This window comes from Aricia agestis, chromosome 17 (assembly GCF_905147365.1).
Source record: "Aricia agestis chromosome 17, ilAriAges1.1, whole genome shotgun sequence".
NCBI lineage: Eukaryota > Metazoa > Arthropoda > Insecta > Lepidoptera > Lycaenidae > Aricia > Aricia agestis.
In genome coordinates, this window is record NC_056422.1 from 7,417,171 (window position 1) to 7,437,937 (window position 20,767).

The following is a 20,767-nucleotide window of genomic DNA, read 5'->3' on the forward strand; positions in this document are numbered from 1 at the left end:
ATGTTTCTTTACAAGGTTACACATGGACTGATCGATGCGCCTGATTTGCTGGAATCCTTGTCATTTAGCGTACCCAGAGTGGGTAGTCGTTTCCAACATCGTAAAACTTTTTCCCTATCATCATACAGGACAAATTTAGGACAACATGGCCCTTTGTATCGCATGTGTTCATCATGTAATGCTATCAATATGACCTATGACATATTCTCTGGTTCTCTTGTCTCGTCTAAAAAGACTCTTAAGGAGATCTTCGGCTAGGGTAATTACTGTTTTTTCTTTGTAAGTAACTCCAACTAAATATGTATGTGTTTAAAAATAGTAGTTAGTTGACACAAATTCTTATTGTTATGTGCATGTTGTGTTCACTTCTTAGAGAGATACATTCTCTGGCATTATTCATTTTATACTCTATTATTTATGGCTATATGTATTGTGAATTGTATCTTGTTTTGTGAACCTAATAAATAAAAATAAAAAAAAAAATAAACCTGTATGTTGTTGTAGGGCTTCATATTCCCCGCCCTCCACGCCCTAGTGGCGCACTGGGCGCCGCCCGCGGAGAAGGGCAAGTTCGTGAGCGCGCTGCTGGGCGGCTCCATCGGCACCGTGGTCACATGGTCACTTTCCGGCCCGCTCATTGAGAACTTCGGCTGGAGCTGGGCGTTCTATGTGCCAGGTGAGTGACTTGCTAAGTGATATTGTGAAAGAGGCTTTAGTCTGGTAAAGTAAAGTGCAGTGTAAGTAATAAGTACATTAGTTATCAAACCATGCACTTTCCAAGCATTATTTATTTACCGATTTTCAAAAAGGAGGAGTCCATGTTATCCTGTATCATATTATCCTATATATCCTATTTATAAAGAATAAGAATATCCAAATATATTCTTACACAAAATAGCAGTATAACCAAATACATATAAGATACCCGTTCTCTAGAAGTAATCAACACTATATTCGGTATCCAGGTGTAATCACCACTATAATATTCACAGTCCAGGTGTACAATTCATCGGTAATCAGCAAACTATTTATCAAATTGACCACTCTCCAGGTGTAATCGCCATAATATTTATCATGCCATCCGCTGTCCAGGAGTAATCAGCACTATATTCGCTATCCAGGTGTAATCAGCACTAAATTCGCTATCTACGTGTAATCAGCACTATATTCGCTATTCAGGTGTTATCAGCACTGTGTTTACCAGGTGTAATCGGCGTGGTGTGGTGCGCGTTCTGGTGGTTTCTGGTGTATGATTCCCCTGTGCTGCACCCTCGGATCTCCGAGGCTGAGAGGCGGTACATCATCGAGGCCATTGGTGATAAGGTGCAGCAGAGCAGCAAAGATACGAAGGTTAATACTTTTATTTGTTTTGAAATGTGAAAATTTGTAGAGGTACCCTCTATTATCTATCCCTACAAATTTTCACGTTTTTTTGCGTGAAAGACAATAATAGGTAATAATAGCTCCCACACCGGTTTCGGTGACGGTGGCCGGTTTCATTGAAACCAGGCCAGCAGCTACGCAGTAGTAATTTTATAGTGCCCAAGTGTGTGCGCAGTACACAAGAGCACTCTCTATTCCTTTACTCTCATAACCCAGTGGGACGGACGACCGACACGACTGGCGAGAGGTCAGGCGCAGGACCGACTTTTTACATGCCAATGAAAGAAGGGGGCAAACGAGCAAACAGGTCACCTGATGGAAAGCAACTTCCGTCGCCCATGGACACTCGCAGCATCAGAAGAGCTGCAGGTGCGTTGCCGGCCTTTTAAGAGGGAATAGGATAATAGGGGAGGGTAGGGATGGGAAGGGAAGGGAATAGGGGAAGATAGGGAAGGGAATTGGGCCTCCGGTAAACTCACTCACTCGGCGAAACACAGCACAAGCGCGTTTTACGCCGGTTTCCTGTGAGAACGTGGTATATCTCCGTTCGAGCCGGCCCATTCGTGCCGAAGCAAGGCTCTCCCACGTACATGGATCATCTTACTTGTCAGACAATCAGGTGATCAGCCTGCATTGTCCTAACCAAACTTGGAAATAAGCAACGGTTTCCAACGAGGGAATCGAACCCACGACCTCCGAGTCAAGAGCCGCGCTCTATACCACTAGATCACGGAGGAGATGGGAGATACAGTGCTCCCAAAGTGATAATGCGTCTAGAAATTTTCGTAATTTTTTGGCAACGGTCGTATTTCCCGAGCGTCGGAAGACGTCGCTGCGAGCGCTGTTTTAAACTTAACTTTAAGAAAAACAGCGCTTTTCAGCGACGTAGAGGCGCCTGACGTTGCTTGGATGTTATGGTAACGTGACAGGCCACGTCACGATGGCTTCCCGCTGAGTTATAGCACTTATTGACGGATCGGCGACAGCGGACAGCCACTGGCTATAATAAATTATATATTTACTTCTATTTCCTTTGGACAAGGTGCAAAATGCAAGTCCATTGTTTGGGGCTTTAGAGGTTTAGCATGGGGGTTTCATAATTCATAGAAAGAGATTTGGATAAAAATAATTATAATCTTCTTTTACATGTTGTGTGTTTAAGCTATGGGTTCGTGGGCAAAAGCAATGGTATAAGAGAGAAAGAGAGCGGCAAATTTTACTCAATAATATATTGTTATTATCAGTGTTTGATGTTTATCATAAACAAAGATCTCCAAGTTTCATAAAATTAAGCTTAATTTAAAATTAATTTCAGTATAACTATTTCAGATTTTCCTAGAAAAAATAGACGACGATAAAGTTTAGATTTTCATCTTAATAATATAGTGAATTACCGTTGTAAGGAAAATGTGAAATATTCTTTAATTATGCCTATAATGCTCCTCCTTGACACGAAAACTAGTTGTATGAGGAAAGGATATTTGTTATTGATTAAGGTTAGGATTTTTATTGTATATTTTGATAAACCCAAGATAAACCAGCTTTTGAGGACCGGTTAATTTAGAAACCCTATATAGACAATATGGTATACTTAATATCCATTATGCTGTAATTAAAATAGCGATGCGCAGGATTTTATTTTGACATTTTATTTAATAGTAGGGGAGAAGAGGGTGCTATTTTTGTAGTCACTCGAGCGTCATGGAGACCTAGTAGGTTTTTCACATTAGGTAAAACTGATACAAAAATAATAAGAGTGTTTTTTTTTAATTTAGGGGTGGGTTCAGAAACTGCAGCCATTTTAAAGTTTTGAAAAAAAAAATTCAGAAAATTGATAATTTAGGTAAATTATAAATATATTTTAGACAACGAAGACTAAATCATTTAGTTTAGTGCAAAATTAAATATCTGAGAAGCTTATAGATAGGAAAATATGAAGCTTTATTTTTTTATAATATTTTAAAATGTTCCTAATAGGCTTACCGAACCTTTGAATCGTCAGTGCTTTATATGGAAGCTTCTTTGGAGTATACTAAACATATCTTAATCTTATAGATCCGATAGCATTTCAATATTTAAAAAAAATGTTTTTAACCCACCACGTGGGAAATCTGATTTCTATACTTACCATGATAACATGTCGGAAGCCCATACAAGCTTAATCTGACACGCTCGAGCGTGTCCCGAAATCCCCTCTTCCCCTCCCCAACTATAATTTTTTATGTCTCGATACGATGTTTGGAATTGAGTATTATTTAACGTTAAACTACTTATTAAAGAATATTTGTTGTGTGTTTCTAAAGGGGTGTTACGAGTGAAATGAACACTTAACCTACATACCTAACTGAACTTAATTACCTCTTAAATAAGTACAGATTTTGCTTTCATTTGTGTTTGTTATTAGCGATTACTTAACCTAAATTTAATAATGGAAAGACTAGAATCGTTGCGTCTAGATGATGCCCGCAATTTCGTTGCGCCAAAATTCGTTTATCGCGAGGGAACCGTACATTTTCCGGGACAAAAGGTATCCTACATCCTTTCCCGGGATTCAAAATATCTCCATATTCAATTTCAGCAAAATCGGTTCAGCGCGGGTTTGGTCGTGAAATGGTCACAGACAGCCGGTTAGACAGAAAGACATACACACTTTCGCATTTATGGTATTAGTATCCATATATGGATATGGCGTGACAACGTTATGCATCACCACACAACATAAAGGAAATAAGGGTCAATTCAGACCGCAACGTGACGAGGCGAGGCGCGACGCAATGCGACCTAAATTTGTATGGATTTGACAGATGTCGTCAGCGTGAGACGTTTTGAGAATCTGTCAAATCCATACTAATTTAGAAACGCATCTACGCGTCGCGTTGCGGTCTGAATTGACCCTTATGCGTGTGCTAAGCACTTGACACAATTATCTGCATACCAGAGGCATATCAATATTGTTATAAAGTGTGTCAGATGGCGCGAAAACAATTTCACCTGTGCGGAACTAGTTCCGATAGAGGCAAGGACAAATAATTCAAATTGTTTGCAAATATTTTGAATTCTCTAAATTCTTAAAGCAATTTCACATAGAACGATTATGGAGAACCTTTATAACTATGGATTCTTATAATTTTGTGGCACCGAAAATAGTGTATTGCGCAGAAAATGGGAATTTCTCCGAGATGAAAAGTATTCTTAGATGTTCCTTTCCGAGTTCCTCAATTTCATCGAAACAGGTTCAGCGGCTTAAAAGTAAAAACGTAACAGACAGACAGACACACATTTACATTAAAAATATTAGTATACTAAAATACTCTGTATTATATAACACTATAATATATGGATAAAATATTATGGAATAAATCTGAAATACATTGAATTGTTAATTGAATATAATATGTGAAAGAATTAGTTATGTGTACTAAATAAATACACGAGTAGAGCCTGTCGAAATTACCACCACTTCAATAGCTGATTAAATGAAAAATTTTGTACTGTAAATAAGCCCGAGCAAAGCAACCATTTCATCTTTAAGTACTATTACGTTTCAGATACTACAGAATTTCTCTCCTTCCAGATAGTACCGCCGTTCAAGGAGATCTTCACTTCATTCCCGTTCTTGGCCATGGTGATACTGCACTACGGCAACAACTGGGGTCTATACTTCGCGATGACAGCCGCGCCGAAGTTCGTGTCGAGCGCACTCGGCTTCAACCTCACTTCGGCCGGGACTCTCGCTTCCCTTCCCTACCTCGCACGGATGATATTCTCAATCATCTTCGGAGCTGTTGGTGACAGGTAAGAAAGAGAAAGATAATGTCTCTTGTTTTAAGAAATCTTTTCTCTCTCTCTGATGTTTCTTTGGAGATAGTAACTACATACTATGCGAGCCCCTAGACCTACAATAATATTGAACATTATTTTATTGAACAACTTATTTAACAATAAGATTGTAAGGCGGGTGTTCAGTATTAACCCTTTTTATTTGTGCAATATTATTGACCGTCTAGGTCAATAATATTGCACAATACGCGATATTGCACAATAAAATTGATCGTCTAGGGGCCCTGTATCAAGAAAGTTCTGTCGTTTTTGGAAATCATATTTCTGATAATTTTCTTTGGAATATTACTAAATTGATTCAGATGGCGGACCTACGTAATTGGTTGCGTTATTTTAAACCACTGTTAAATCCACCTGACATAATATCACGACCAACATTAAATTGACATAGCCCGAATAAAGTCTGTCTAAGTAATAAGTCCGCCATATAATGCCTATGAATGAATTTCTTCGATGGTACCAGAAGCAACAGTTCTTTCGGATTATCATCTCTAAATAGTATAAAACAAAGTCGCTTTCCGCTGTCTGTATGTGTGTATGTATGCTTAGATCTTTAAAACTACTCAACGGATTTTGATGCGGTTTTTTTTAATAGATTGAGTGTTTCAAGAGGAAGGTTTATATGTATAACATATGCATAATATGGTAGAGAAACACTGATAATTTTAGAGGTTTCTAATGTTATGTCGTAAATAAATTCATTTTTTTGCGTTTATATTGCAAACGCTGGCTAAACCCTACGAGATAGATCAAAATAATGTACTACAGTATTGTACACCTTAATTAGGTAAACAAAAAAGTCCGCGATGGTATATGTCTATTTCTTAGGGATAACTCACAATAGCCATTTTTGTTCTTTACTTTTTACGAAAAATAATGGCTTATTTACGAAGCGATTTTAACAATTTACAACATTAACCCTTATCCAAATAAACATGTTTGGAAGCTAAGACATTAAATGTAGATTATAATTGTCTTTTACACTATACAATTTCGATCAATACTTTAGAAGTTTTCAAACGTATAAACTTACGCGGAATCAAAAAATATGTCGCGCGGCGGCGGCCGAGGGACATAGCGGTTACGGCAGAACCGGCCGGGGGCTCTCATAAGCTTCGGGCTTATGTTATTGTAGTAGATAGTGTATTTCGTCATTGTGTGGTTGTGCAGACGGTAACGCAGAGGAGCAACCACAGCGCTTTCTTTCAGATATTCATTGTTTCTGGTTCTTTGGTTTCTGAATTGTCGATAAAAATATATTTGACTTGCGTTAGAAAAACGGACTTTTGTTTTTGCTTTGCGATTGGGTTATTTGTTGCTTAGGTCGTAGTACAGTGAATGCCAAAAGAGCACGTTCAGCAAGAGATGAAGAATCGTCAACGGAACGTGAGACTCGCCTCAGCCAGAATAGTGATAGAAATCGGATACAGAGAGAAAGAGAATCGTCTGTAGAGCGTGAGGCTCGCCTCAGTCGGAAAAATGATAGAATTCGGATACAGAGAGAAAGAGAATCGTCTGTAGAGCGTGAGGCTCGCCTCAGTCGGAAAAATGATAGAATTCGGATACAGAGAGAAAGAGAATCATCTGTAGAGCGTGAGGCTCGCCTCAGCCAGAATAGGGATAGGCATCGAATACAGAGAGCAAGAAAATCATCCGCACAGACACATAGCAACACCGAACAAAACGAACAACCAAACAGCCACAGACCCGAGAGAGTAACTAATTCATGGGTAAATAAAGAAAATTCTGCCAATTTTTGCGAAACTTTTATCGTTTACGCAGCACAATAGGAAAAATCACCCGATTTTGAAACATTCTTCATTGGTGCTCCGCTTCTATTGGTCTTAGCGTGATAATATATTATAGGCTACATCCTACTAATATTATAAAGGCGAAAGTTTGTTTGGATGTATGGATGTGTGGATGTATGGATGTTTGTTACTCTTTCACGCAAAAACTATTGAACGGATTTTAATGAAACTTTACAATAATATGGCTTATACATCAGAATAACACATAGGCTACAATTTTAACCGACTTTCAAAATGGGGGAGGTGTTATGTTCGTTTTCTTATATTCAACGATTACTCCGCCGTATGTTACCCGATTTTTATATTCACAAAAGTGGTGATCTGATGAAGGATCCATAAGTAATCGAGGGAACTCCTCAAAACTTATAGGGAAACGTGTGGTGACTTCGGTTACGTGAGAAGTATTCTAAGCATATGCTACCAACAAGTAAGATTTTGCACCGAGATATACCTGGTATACCGTGGTTCGGAAGGTGCTGAGAGAACTCTTGATTCTTTATAGATACAAGTTTGGGAGTTTCGGCGTTGTTTTAAGAACAGGAACCATATGCTACTATGCAAATTACATTCATCATCATCATCATCATCATCATCATCATCACTACCATATTATACCATTTCATAGTCTTTTAGATCGAGACTCGAGTTTGTCAAGCGATAATTAAAAAAAATCTTTATTTTATGTCTAAAAATAGTTTGACGACCTCTGTGGCTCAGTGGTGAGCGCGTTGGTAGCTCAAGCCGGAGGTTGCGGGTTCAAATCCCGCCGACGGAACAAAAAGTTTTCAAAGTTCCTGGGTCATGGATGTGTATTAAATATGTGTATCATATAATAAAAATCTTAAATATATGTATAGTATAAAAGTATTAAATATATTTCCGTTGTCTGGTACCTGTAACACAAGTCCATCAGGTACTTACTAATATAACAACATTGAAGAGTATGTTTGCTTGAACGCGTCAATCTCAGGAACTACAGGTCCGATTTAAAAACTTATCTCAGTGTTAGATTGATCATTTATCGAGTAAGACTATAGGCTATATTATATAATATATTATCACGCTAAGACTAATACGACCGAAGAAACTCAGGAAAATGCGGGAAAAACGGGGAAAATATTTTTTTATGGGAAAATGTACGGTTTCTGTAAAATTCCTAATTTACGCGGGCGAAGCCGCGCGGGACATCTAGTATTATATAAGGTTTGTTTATTTATGAATAACGGTTATTGGGGTTAAATTACAAACAATATTTCGATGATATATTTGTTGGAAAGTCAGAGAAATTTGTTTTAACTCTTGAACATAATAAATAGAAAGGAAAGCCTGACTTCTCGCCTCGGATATAAAAATACTGAATAACGTTTTAAACTACCAGAATTTACTTTTACGATATACCTACATTAAAATCATGATATTTCAAAATGAATAAGAAAATTAAAAGCACATATACATGCCTTTTTTTAATATGGGGAAATGCTTTACGCATCCCCGGCAAATTGGGGATATCAGCCGGGGTATGTGGGACTCCTGTCTACCCACTAAAACCCCATGGTGTTCCACTCCTCGCTTAAGAGCTCACCCGACTCTAAAAATCAAACATCGTCCTTCTCTCTTCACACTCACGCCCGTCTTTCATATGCCAGGAATCAACGCCGAGTTAGTTTTACTTGAATAAAAGACGAACTATAAAAGTGTTTTGAGTAAATTTAGGTTTTATCAATACCTTTTTAGATATTAAAAAATATTAAAGAAAAGACAGCAAACTTCGAAGATCCAAGCAAAAATGTGTCTAAAACAAGGTTTTTTGTAAAAAAGAAACTATCGAGCATTTTTTGAGTAATCGTGTTTTCGTCTTGAGCATTTAATCTTTATGAACTGAAGTTACTTGTGTCAAAAAATCAGTTTTCTAGACCTTACAGATTTTGAGATCTAGGTTAAAGTATGTAGTCAAGTTAGGGTCATATGGGCTCTTAAGGCAGAGTTGCGGGTACGATAGAACCTACCGCGACTCTACCAGCGATCATCTACATTTTGCAGACCCGACACCACCCCGCTACTCGGGGGGGACATATACATGCCTACAAAGTGATCATATCACAATACACAATCCTATCATGACGATCCTTATAAGCCGATTGGGTGCGTATTTTAATCAAAATCCTACATTTCAAAGCTATAAATTGACCTCTAGATATTTAATTTGCATCTATAATGCGGCCTTCACGGACAATTTGCAGAATCCTAAGGCTGGAATGTGGATAACGTCCACCGACCAGTTACTAAAATACTTTAACCGGTCATCATAACTGTTACAAATGATCACATATTTTTTTCTTTATTTTGATTGCAAATAATTTTTTCAATCCACAAAAATGATTGCAGAAATCTTTCTTTTTATGGATTCTTTAGGAATTCCTTTTTAATCCCCGAAGAAAACAGAGGCTTGTTGTAAAGATAAAAGACGTGCTTGTCTGCGTGTCCCTTGCATCGTAGAATCTAAAGGACTAAGGAGTGGATCTATTTTGAACTAGATTTTTTAAAGCTAACAAAATCGGGAGTATTTTTAGACATAATTCATCATCATCAGCTCGCTTACCGCTAGATTTTTTTTAAATTTATTAAATCATACTTATTGTTACAGAATCGTGCGACAGAATATGGTGTCAACTACGTACATGCGCAAATTCTTCTGTCTTTTCTCTCACGTGCTGCCCGGTTTGCTTCTCATCGGTTTGGGTTACACGGGTTGCGCGCCCATTCTCTCTGTTGCGCTGATAACCTTCTCCATGGGTTCCAACGGCGCCGCAACCCTGACCAACCTGGTTAACCACCAGGACCTCGCGCCCAATTTTGCGGGAACCCTGTACGGCATCGCCAATGGTATCGGTAACACGGCTGGATTCGTTACGCCATTGGTTACGGCGTACTTCACCAAACATGGTGTAAGTATTCGTTACGGTTACACTTTCAATAGCATATATATTCATTGAGTACGTATTGTCGCTTTAAAAAGGCCGCTCTTTTGCTCTATATTAAGCTCTCTCTTTTGCTTTATATAAGGTACTCTTTTTAGGGTTCCGTACCCAAAGGGTAAAAACGGGACCCTATTACTGAGACTTCTATGTCTGTCCGTCTGTCTGTCTGTCTGTCTGTCTGTCTCCAGGCTGTATCTCAAGAAGCGCTATAGCTAGACTTCTAAAATTTTTACAGATTATGTATTTCTATTGTCGCTACAATAACAAAATATACTAAAAACAAAGTAAAATTAATATACATATAATTCCCATACAATAAACGTGATTTTTTGGGCTTTTTTTGCTCGCTATTAATAATGGCACGTAGGTAGGGACATAACATTTTCACAAAATCCTTAATTATATATGTAATATAATAATTATTAATAATATTAAAATAAAATAAAAAATTTAGGGGGACTCCCATACAAAAAACACAATTTTTGGCCTAATTTTGCTCTATAACGGTACGGAATCCTTCGTGCGCGAGTCCGACTCGCACTTGGCCGATTATTTACTCTATACGTATATAATTCCCTTTTTCACTATCTCAGGATCTCTTTTATTTTTTATACAAATTAAAAAATACATATCTAGCTTTAAATTTCCTAGTGAGTTAGTGCCAATTATCTATCGGAGTTTGATTGAGCTACCAACTCATAAAACTCTAAAGACTGCATTGTAAATTGTTACGTAAATGTATTTAAATTGCTAGATAGAGTTTATATTTTAAGATCTTAGTGCAATCGCGTTTCAAGCGATTCATTTTTAATAGCGCTGTCCCTAAACGAACAGAAAAAAACTCAAGGCAACGTTTTACATCGAATGCAATAATAATCGAGCAATAATTAATTATTAATAGACGAGTTCATAATTGCTGGCGATTAAATTACAATTATATTATCGTTATTTTAATATTTGTAGAATTTTTCTATTCACTTCATGTTAAATTCATTGTAGCTTTAGATTGTAAACGATAATATGTGACGAATGCCTGATCTGGATATTACTACTTAGAAATACCTAGTCTAGCCGGCTTGGCTGCTGTAATTTTTTAAGGCGCTATCAGGAAAATCTTAGATAATATAATGTTGTAGCTACTTGTCATAAAACTAATATGGGCTATAATTATAAAGTGGGGCCTTAGTGGGGCTCTTTAAATGCCATTTTGCCTTTAAAATTGGAATCAGCTTACTTATTCACAACAAGACGTGAGTGGAAGAGTAAGGTATAAAAAAACTTCTCGTTTCTTTGCTTAAATGGAGGCTTTAGGGCCGGAAAAAAATATTTGAAATAGAAAAACTATGGATTATATGTGTAGCTAGATATATTAGCTAGGTTATGAAGTAGATAAGTTACAAATTTTATTAAAATAATTAGGGAAAAAATGAGTTATTGTCCGTATGTTACGAAATGTTACTTGTTTGATCCTTCCACTCACGTCTTCAATTTATTATGTAAAAACAACGAAATCAAGTCCTACCCCTTTTCAAAATTGCTTTAAAAAGTATTCAGATAATCATTGACATACCTAATACCTATTATGATCATATCTAGTTGCAGATTTTGTAATCCTAAATTTACGTTTATTTCAGAATGGCTTCCTGGAATGGCGACCGGTATTTCTGACCGGCGCGTCTTTGTACATCGCTTCAGCGTTATACTTCATGTGCTTCGGCACAGCTGAGACCCAGAGTTGGAACTTCGTGCCTGAAGATGAGAGGAACAAGAGAAGGAGCGCCGCTTCCAACGATACCACAGTAACCATACCTGTTGCCACAATCAGTAGCAATGGTAATAATAATGGCAACAGTAAGGCTAATGGCATAATTAATGGTAACATTCACAGTAATGGCAACACCAGTAGCAGTAACAACAACAGTATAACTGTTAAGACATAATTTATTGATCAATGTTCATGGTAATGTAAATATGATCTCTGAGTACCTATATGAATTTATTTTGCTGATATATAGTTGAAATTCCAGAAAGCCTAATGTAAAACAATGTATATTTTATAGCAGGAGAATATTTTCAGTGTTTTAGAATAATTGCATTTTTAGATACTTAATCAAAACTATGAATTGTTATTTAAAGTTTGTCCATGTAAAGTAGAAAAAAACGTTGAATTAGGTATAACCTATAAGGTAACATAGATTTACTCATCCTTGCCGAAAATGAAGACAAATCAAAAGACAAATCAATTTTAAGTCTATTAAATGAATAGCTGTAATTACTAATATAGCATAATATAATATAGGAAACAAATATTTTATTTTACTTAGAAAATGTAACTATCAATCTTATTTAAAAATGTTTATAATTATAATAAGAATTAAGATGATTCCGCCCAACAGAGTGTATTGTAGTACTTACAAGTCTGACTGTGATGATAAGGTCTTCGCAGATGAGAAACTTTAGTGCACTAACGATCATCCATATAGATTATAGGAATATAAAAAGGATTAGCATAAGCACAGTAAAATGTAAAAGAAGTAAGTAAGTAAAGAAGTACTGTATTTCAGGGACAAAAAAGCAGATTTCCTTTGACAATATCTTATTTTATTTCTTCTGTAAAAACTAATACTAAAAACCAGTGAATTTCACACACTATAACCAACTGCTAATGAAACAGAACTAAGTGTCAGAAGTCTAAAGTTTCTCGTCTGCGCTGGACCTACGAGTGAGGTTATGATAAATATTTTTACAGGACTGTGTGTTTTTTTTTTACAACTTTTCTATCCATCAATAATAAAAACAAGAATATTTTCAAAGTACACGCATGTTAATGCATTTGACCGTAAGAAGTCAATATCTTTGCTGATAAGCAGCAGTGGACCTGTTGAATGGTGTCAAATTATATTGTATTGTATGTTATACTTGTGATACATAAATAATGGTTTTATGATTTCCTTGAGGAAATAATTATTTTAATCCATATATTGTTGACCGTGTGAAATTGACGAAATAAAAACAAAGGGATCGTTATAAAACATGTATTTATTACTTCTAATTGGTATATTATCGTACATTATATACACTTTATATCAGCAACATTCATAATTATATCGTAAAACTCTAAACAAACATGACACGTCGATTAACATAATATATTTTAACAACATAAAAGTGCTACGTACTAAAGAGTGTTAATAAATCTAGTGTAATTTCAAATTAATTTTATTCTCTGTACACAAACGTACGCACTATGCTTACTTCTTTGGAAATACATCACCGAATACTCAGATATGGTCACTTGTCGAGCTTAAGGCGGGATACAGATAACAACTAATGTAAAGTATTGTCCTCATTGGCGTAAGCGCGGCAGCGAACTTTAAGTCGAGACCCATTTTTCTACATATTGAAATTGTGATATAAAAGTTACTGATGCTGGAGTGTTAGGAGGTAATAAATACGTGATTCTAATTTACTTTTTTCGGGTTAAAGTTTCGAATGAGTCACAAATTAAAAATCACCGCCACGCGCACGAACCGAGTTGCTCAAACGTATGACTCAGACTCAGTATCGGATTCCGAGCAGTCTAGAGCGATGCCGTTCGGGTCCTTGTCCGTTCTGTTCGGCGGGTCGCGGTACACCGGCGGGACGGACTTTGACCGCGACTTGTCGTCCTTGGCGACGTGGACCGGCTGGAACTTCTTCAGGACCCGCTGGTAGACCATCTTCCTCGGCGGCACCGGCGGCGGCACGTGCGGGGGCTTCTTGTTGTTATCGCTCTCCGCGTACTCCGGCTGCACCGCCGTCGGGGTCGCCTTGTAGATGTCGGAAGCGAACATCGCCTTGTCTTCGTGGAAGATGTCCCTTCGGCGATTGTACACCGACGTGTACAGCGGCTCGATGTATTGGGTAGTGTAGCAGTTTTCGAAGGAATTTTCGCTGGCCGGCGACTCGGTGGAGCGGCCGTTGAACGCGTTCTGTGGCTGATACAGCGTGTCGCTGCTGCTCGAGTCGCTCTGCAGCATGATATTGGCGAGGGATTTGGACTGGTTCAACTTGTTGTTGTTGTAGGTCCGGAGCCTCGTCTTCTTGTTCTCCTCCGAGCTGGTGCTGTAGACGTCGTCGATGTAGGGGTAGTTGTGGGAGTTCGCGGTGGCCTTCTCCTTCTCGCGGTTCATGGACGCGATGCAACTGTTGGTGCACATGTGCGCGGGATCGAAGCGTCGCTTCTTGCAGCAGCTGACGTTGATCTCGTAGTTGCGACTCTTATCCGCGGCCTGGCCGTCCTCGCTCACTTCCAAACTCTTCGTCCTCGCTGCTTGACGAGACCAGTCATTTCGTGTAAAAATGGTGGCTGCCGGGGTCTTTGTATCCGTTTTGCTCTGCGAGGGTTCGCCCTGCTTCTTCGTCTGTCCGTATATCTTATCGTTTGTGAGGTGTGTTTGTTGTTGTGTGTTGTAGTTGGCGCTCTTGTTCTCCCAGCCTGTGTAGACGCGGGAGTAGTTCATGTTAGACAGTACGTCCGCGTGCGACTGATATTGGTTCTGTCTCTGTATGTTCTCGGTGAACATGGCCAGGTCGTGGATATTGCTGTAGACGATGTTCTCCTGGCTGGATACCATGTCGCGTTTATCCAGAGCCTCCTGTTTCGCTTCTAAGATATTGTCGGAACTCTTTGCTCTGTTGAACGGTTTGGTGTTCACATTGCTCTCCGACTCCTGAGCCTCGGAGTACATGCTGTATACTTTGGATGTCCTTGCAGCTTTAGAGACGTTGCTTCGCGGTGGTTTCTGAGGTTCCAAGCCGGTGATATACTTAGCCGGACTCTGTCCGTATATTTCTGCGGTGGGACGTTGTATGGCCGCCTTGGAAACGTAATTTCTATCATCTATGCCATTCGCTAAACCAATATTAATAGTATTATGTATATATCTCTCGCCCAAATAAGGGTTCGTGTAAAGCTCCTCGTTGACGGTGCTGTAAATTTCAGCTTTGTTGCTGTAAATACTCTTCTGGCGCTGATTCACCTGCGGAAGTCCGTTGATGTTGTGGCTCTCGGTGTTGTACCTTCCAACCAACTTGGAGTCCTGTTGCAAGTTGCACGTCGGTACGGACATGCTGTGAATCAGGTTTCGAGGTGCCGGACTGTTTCCGCCATTACTGTTAGAATCGTCTTCTGACAGCGTCAACCCTGAATCTCTACTCAGCGACAGCTTCTCCTTCCTCGGGGTAGAAAGTTCCATGGAGTCCAAAGATATTCCCACCGAGTGGAGGCTATCGCTTTCCTCGGCTCCGGAATCGAGGAGTGCGTTTGATGAGTCGGGGCTGCCGTTTCCTAGAAGACCAGTGATTTGTGGGCCGAACAACGCTTCGGCTTTGACTATGAGTAGTTCTACTATCATTGGCACTGCTTTTGGAGCTTTTTCACAGGGTACAGCCGGCCAGAGCAGGCTGGGGCCGACGCACACGCCCAAGTTCATCGGACACATGAGGTTAATGTTGGACTTCTTCGCAATCGCTTGCAGCAGGCAGACGAAGTAAGTCAACATGTTGTAGTGGGGCTTCGGAAGTTTAAGGAGCAACGACCGCACGGCTGCTACTTTTTCGGCTTGTGGTAAACCTGAAAGAAAAAAATAGGGTTTAGTTTTTGTGATCTTTTTGTCACTGAGTTCGAGTGTGCAGATAGTCCTTGCGTCCATGTTTTATGAATCCATATCGTATTTTCAATACAAAGATGTATTGAAAATTACAAAGTTTACATCATATTCTGTTACATTCATGGATGAAAACGTTGGATGTAGTAGCAATTCTATAAATTCAAATAATCCAGCAAGTAATTACTTATAGAATAATTATTATCTTTGACTACTAACCGAGAACTTGCAGCCAGGACGGGTAGAGCTCAGACAGCAGTAGAGGCTGGGGCAGCGCTCGGAAGAACTCCTTCACTAACGCTGCCAGGAGTAACACCGGCGCGCGGTCGAGTTCTGCCCGCGCGTCTGCCCACGGACCTAGTGCGTCCAGCTGTGAATAAAACAATAAAATTATAAAATACATTAAGAATAATTAATTTTAGAAATAAGTAGTAATCATCCAAGGAGATTCTAAACTATGATTATATTGTTTTAATTGTTAGAGAAATAATATTGTTTGTTTTTTAACTAAGTAGAAATATTTTATCTTAACTAGAAATTTTAACTATGTATTTTAACTAGAAATTAATGCTGACATTTTCAGATGAATAGTAGGTACATGTTTGTATCGTCATGTATTAAGCGTGTGTATTATAATATAGTACTAATTTACGTTGGTAATGTCGCTTTTCCATAAGATAGATTCGAGGGAATGAATAAAAAAAATAGTTACCTTATCCCTCAGTTGCCTAAGCGCCTTAGCGTTGGCACTACGTCGGAATACGCCGTGCGTGCGCGGCGCCAACGCGCGCAGTCGACGTAGCGCGTGCAACAACGCCGGCGGGGGCGCGCCGCCGCATACTCGCGTGAGGGAACTCCCGAATAACCGCCCGCCGCGACGTAGTAGACGCAGGCCGCGGCCTGATGCGCTGTAAACGACGTAGTGATTAGTAGTGAATAGGTGGAATAATTTAAAACGATTTCGAAACGAACGTTAGGGCTTTATTATTTATATTGGTTCCTTGACAAGTTTCTAACACAAAAATGTGCGCGAGTGGTGGTAAAAACATCCTTAGATTTATATTCTTAGTTTTGCCGGTTTGTATGTTATCTCTTCAGGCTTGAACTGCTAAGATTGACATGAAGCCATTAATTGATTTTTGTATCCCGGGAATAGAATACGACGGTTATTATATCATGGCAAAATAGCCGTACTACTACAAATAATAAAAACTAAGGAATCGTAACTCCCATACTATTACCGTTTTAAATTTGGTTCCTTTTGATCTGTCATGTATGATGTAACGTCAGCCTAGTACCGCTCAGGGTCACCTAAATATTGCAAATGTATTGAAATGTGTACCTAAGGTACACTTTTTTGACAAGTATAATTTATTGTGGAGCATGTTTTTTGACGGAGTTACTTTTCCTTAGTTTTTATTATTCGTAGCCGTACTATTTTTTTATTCCTGCGCGATATACGGGCTAGTTACTTTATTATATTGCAATGCAAGCGTGTATAAAAGAAATATTTCTTTACAGCTTACCTCTTTAGCCCTTGATTTTTCTTCCTGAGTTCAAAGACTAGACCGCAAGGGTTGTTCTTCGCGTTGACATGTTCCAAATCAAACCCGTCTTCGCTCGATAATGTTTGCCGTATTCTTGACATCTGGAGATAAATGTTTCGTCTAATTATGGTATATTTTGGTAACAAGGAAAAGGATATGCAAAGAAAAAAAAAACTCATCTGCATTTTGGTATTATACCTACAGTACCTAAGCACGAATCTAACGATACGTCTCAAGCTAAAATCTTACAATCTGTTCAGGATTGTCGGATAACTAATTCTTAGCCTTAATTATTATTATTTGTTCAATGTCATCGAACTGTTAATTTAACGGTAATAGATATCCAGGCTAATCCTTGTTATACAATCATAGTAATTGCTTTCGCTTAAAATAGATAACTACCAAAAATCTAGTTACCTGTATAGCGTGTGGTCTCTCGATGCCCTGCATGGGGGTAGACGGGGCGTCTCTCGCCGTGCGCACACACAGGATGAAGTCATTCACTCCCCCCCACTTCTCCTCATCACCCTCGGAGTGATCATCATCACCAGTCTGAAGCACATGCAGGGCTTGCTTCACCACGCACTGCGCACTCATCTCTGGACTCACTGAGACGGTTTTGCACTGGAAGGAGGAATTGTGTTACCTATGTTAGTTGCTAGATTATCTAAATAAATCTTTATGAATGGTTTAAAGAAAATGATATTAAAGAGGCATAAAATATTAAAAATACATATTTAGATGTCGATAGAAGAAAATGTAAATGCCAGAGTATTTAATTCAGTTTCTACTTAGATGTTATCTGGCTATGGAATATGGACATTTAGATGAATAAACAACAATATTGCGTGCATACTGCATAGACAGAAAGATATATTTCACTTTCAGAAATACTCGCATTCGTTTACTTGGCCGTTGGCACGTGATTTGACTAGCGTATGGTGAAAAACGAAAGTTTGCCAAGCGACAAAGTAAGGCTTTACCTGTTTAAAGAAATACTTACGAATTCAATGGAGCTCGCGACGTCTTTGTAGAAGATTTGTATGTTTGTCGACTTCGGCTCCGAGGCAAGTTGCGCGTTTAAGGAGTTTTGAATTTTCCTGCAATTGTAAGTTATTTGCTTAGTTGGAATTGACTCTCTTTGAAGCTGTCGTGAAATATTTGTGAGAGATACAATACAAAAGGCATATCTTACTCAATTTTAATTTTATCTGAAGGTGTGTAAGTTAAAAGACCAACAGTATCTAAAGCGTATGTAATAAGTTCAACGAGTCGTGATCGCTATTAGCCCATAATATTATATTCTTTTAAGATTTAATACATACCTATACCACGTGTCTCTCGCAGCCTGTGTGGGGTATGTAGCGAGGTAGTTGGCAACACCCGTAAACGTTGGCCAGCCGATAAGAAACCCTGTGTCCTCCCCGTCTCGAGTCGACAGCCACAGCTCAGCGAGCCTTACACTCTCTTTCAGCTTGAAGCAGTTTGTTCCTCTCGACTTGCCCACTAAGAGTAGGTCGTTGAAGAGGAAAAGATGGCGGTCTAGCGGTGGGGACGTCGAGCCAAGTGGGCATAGCTGGACAGGAGCCTCCATGATGAAGGTGCGAGGTGTGAGGTTGGCACTACTGTTGACAGTGCTGCCAATCTCCAAACTCGGCCTTTTGCGCAGGCTCTTTGACTTCTGAAAGTTGAAAATTTTGTATTATGTATTTACATTGATAAAGCTGGATTGAAGATAACATAATATATAATGATCGAAAATTGCACACGTTTACATAATATTATAAACTTCAGTAAGGAAAGCGCGGAACATATTCCTATGTTAGTCCAGGATCTGCATCCACTATAAATCCTTCACCTTTGGATGAGTATCCAAAGAGCATAATATATTTGCATGGTTAACCAAAGAGTTTACTTCTGCATACAGCATAGCCAAAGACCTATTATCTGGTTAGCGGTTAGCCAAATCACTGTAGTAGTCCGATCTTACCAGCTGTGCATGATGCAGTGCGAATAGTTACACAAAGGGCTTACTTTTCCCTGGTTAGCCAAATCACTGTGGTTTTCCGATCTTACCTGTGCATGATGCAGTGCAGCTGGCGCGTCAGCGTCGTGCAGAGCGAGGTAGTCGTGAGGGAACAGGTCCTGGATGCGCTCCAGGTCTGACAGCCGCGCCGCGCGCCGTCGCCCGCATCCCCCGCCCACCAGCCGCTCATACTGCGCCAGACGTTCGATCTGCAATGAATAGAGAGTTTAGATGGAGTTGCAATAAAGAGAGAGAATTCAGAATGCGAAGTTATAATGAATGGAGAGAATAATAATTGGAAAACGGAGATGCAACAAATAGAGGAAGTTAACACGTTTCATTAGGGATACCTACTAACTCCATTTGCAAGGGACGTCAATTTGCGATATGATTTTAGTTCGAAGAATTAATGAAATATTTTGTCGAAAATAATGCTTACACGATTGGATTAAATGTTAGGATCTTTGTGTGTTGTGTTACATGGCCTTGTAGTTAACTAACTGACAAAAGAGAACAAAAAACAACGTTTAATGAGAAAAACGTTTTATTAATTGTTAACTTAAGTGTTACAGTAAACAGGAATTTCGTTTTATAAGTATCTCAAAGTGTACAATCATAACACAGGAAACGAAAAATTCCCATTACCATATCGACATTCTATTTCCTTCTCAACGGACGCTAAATGTACATTATGGATAATTAACATTTATTTATGGACTGTAAATATACTTAAATAATAGGAAACTACATAAACGTAGGTAAACCTATCAACGGGTATGGTAAGCCTTAAACGGAGCATAGATATCGGTGGAAACTCCAATAAAAGTCAGTATAAATTCCCTTGAAGTTGCGTTGATGGCGCGTCTCTTCACCTAGGGTTGCCAGACGTTTGAAATAATCAGGCATTTTGTTGTATTTTCAGTTAATTTAGATGGTTTCCTTCCAAATTTTACCCATGCAATCTTTTCGGTGTAAATTAATCGTAACGATTTTTGGACGTTTTTACCCAAATATCTGCATAAATTTGTCTCTAGTTTGATTTTTTGGTGTTTCACAGCCCTATTCACTCGGTAATCTCGTGATATATTTGTGTAAGATGAGGTATTGCGCGGTAGGGTTGGCGCACGCTAGCGGCGCGGTTTGATGTATGGCGATATTTTATAACTATGCGAACGCTCCGGGCCCTGGGCCATTACTACGAATTATAAGACTTCCCTAATGCTTATTATAAATATTATACAAGTTTCTAGTCGTGGGAGTGCTTCATGGAAAGTGCAATTGAAATCATGTATAAAATATATCAGAATTTATACAGTCGTTAGCTTATGACTACTAAGTATAGTCTTAAATAAACGTGATTTCCTCAAAGCCGTCGTTAAACTTAGCCGGTGCATATTACAAAGAAAGTAATAAATTATGTAACACGTTAAGTTCCTCCAAAGAATTGTATTTTCTATTTAAGAAAGCATTATGTTTCATTGAGTAGCATTGTGAGGTAGCGATACTAATCTATATTCTAATAGCATACGACAGG

At 38.8% G+C, this 20,767-nt stretch overlaps 2 protein-coding genes across 3 annotated transcripts in view; one reads left to right on the forward strand and one right to left on the reverse strand.

Annotated features, from left to right (window-relative positions):
- The window catches only part of LOC121735381 (putative inorganic phosphate cotransporter), a 42,456-nt gene extending 29,693 nt beyond the window's left edge, over nucleotides 1–12,763 (forward strand). The window contains exons 5-9 of the mRNA XM_042126195.1: nucleotides 505–676; nucleotides 1,205–1,350; nucleotides 4,958–5,178; nucleotides 9,679–9,979; nucleotides 11,647–12,763. Of these exons, the coding sequence (XP_041982129.1) occupies nucleotides 505–676; nucleotides 1,205–1,350; nucleotides 4,958–5,178; nucleotides 9,679–9,979; nucleotides 11,647–11,952 (1,146 nt within the window). The 3' untranslated portion in view covers nucleotides 11,953–12,763. The remainder of the gene's footprint in view (nucleotides 1–504; nucleotides 677–1,204; nucleotides 1,351–4,957; nucleotides 5,179–9,678; nucleotides 9,980–11,646) is intronic.
- A 270-nt stretch (nucleotides 12,764–13,033) lies between these two features.
- The window catches only part of LOC121735376, a 179,541-nt gene continuing 171,807 nt past the window's right edge, over nucleotides 13,034–20,767 (reverse strand). For both annotated transcript variants that reach the window (XM_042126185.1, XM_042126186.1), the window contains 8 exons: nucleotides 19,284–19,442; nucleotides 18,533–18,888; nucleotides 18,211–18,307; nucleotides 17,625–17,831; nucleotides 17,187–17,308; nucleotides 16,373–16,568; nucleotides 15,880–16,030; nucleotides 13,034–15,626 (listed from right to left, as the gene is read on the reverse strand). In XM_042126185.1, the coding sequence (XP_041982119.1) occupies nucleotides 13,552–15,626; nucleotides 15,880–16,030; nucleotides 16,373–16,568; nucleotides 17,187–17,308; nucleotides 17,625–17,831; nucleotides 18,211–18,307; nucleotides 18,533–18,888; nucleotides 19,284–19,442 (3,363 nt within the window). In that variant the 3' untranslated portion in view covers nucleotides 13,034–13,551. The remainder of the gene's footprint in view (nucleotides 15,627–15,879; nucleotides 16,031–16,372; nucleotides 16,569–17,186; nucleotides 17,309–17,624; nucleotides 17,832–18,210; nucleotides 18,308–18,532; nucleotides 18,889–19,283; nucleotides 19,443–20,767) is intronic.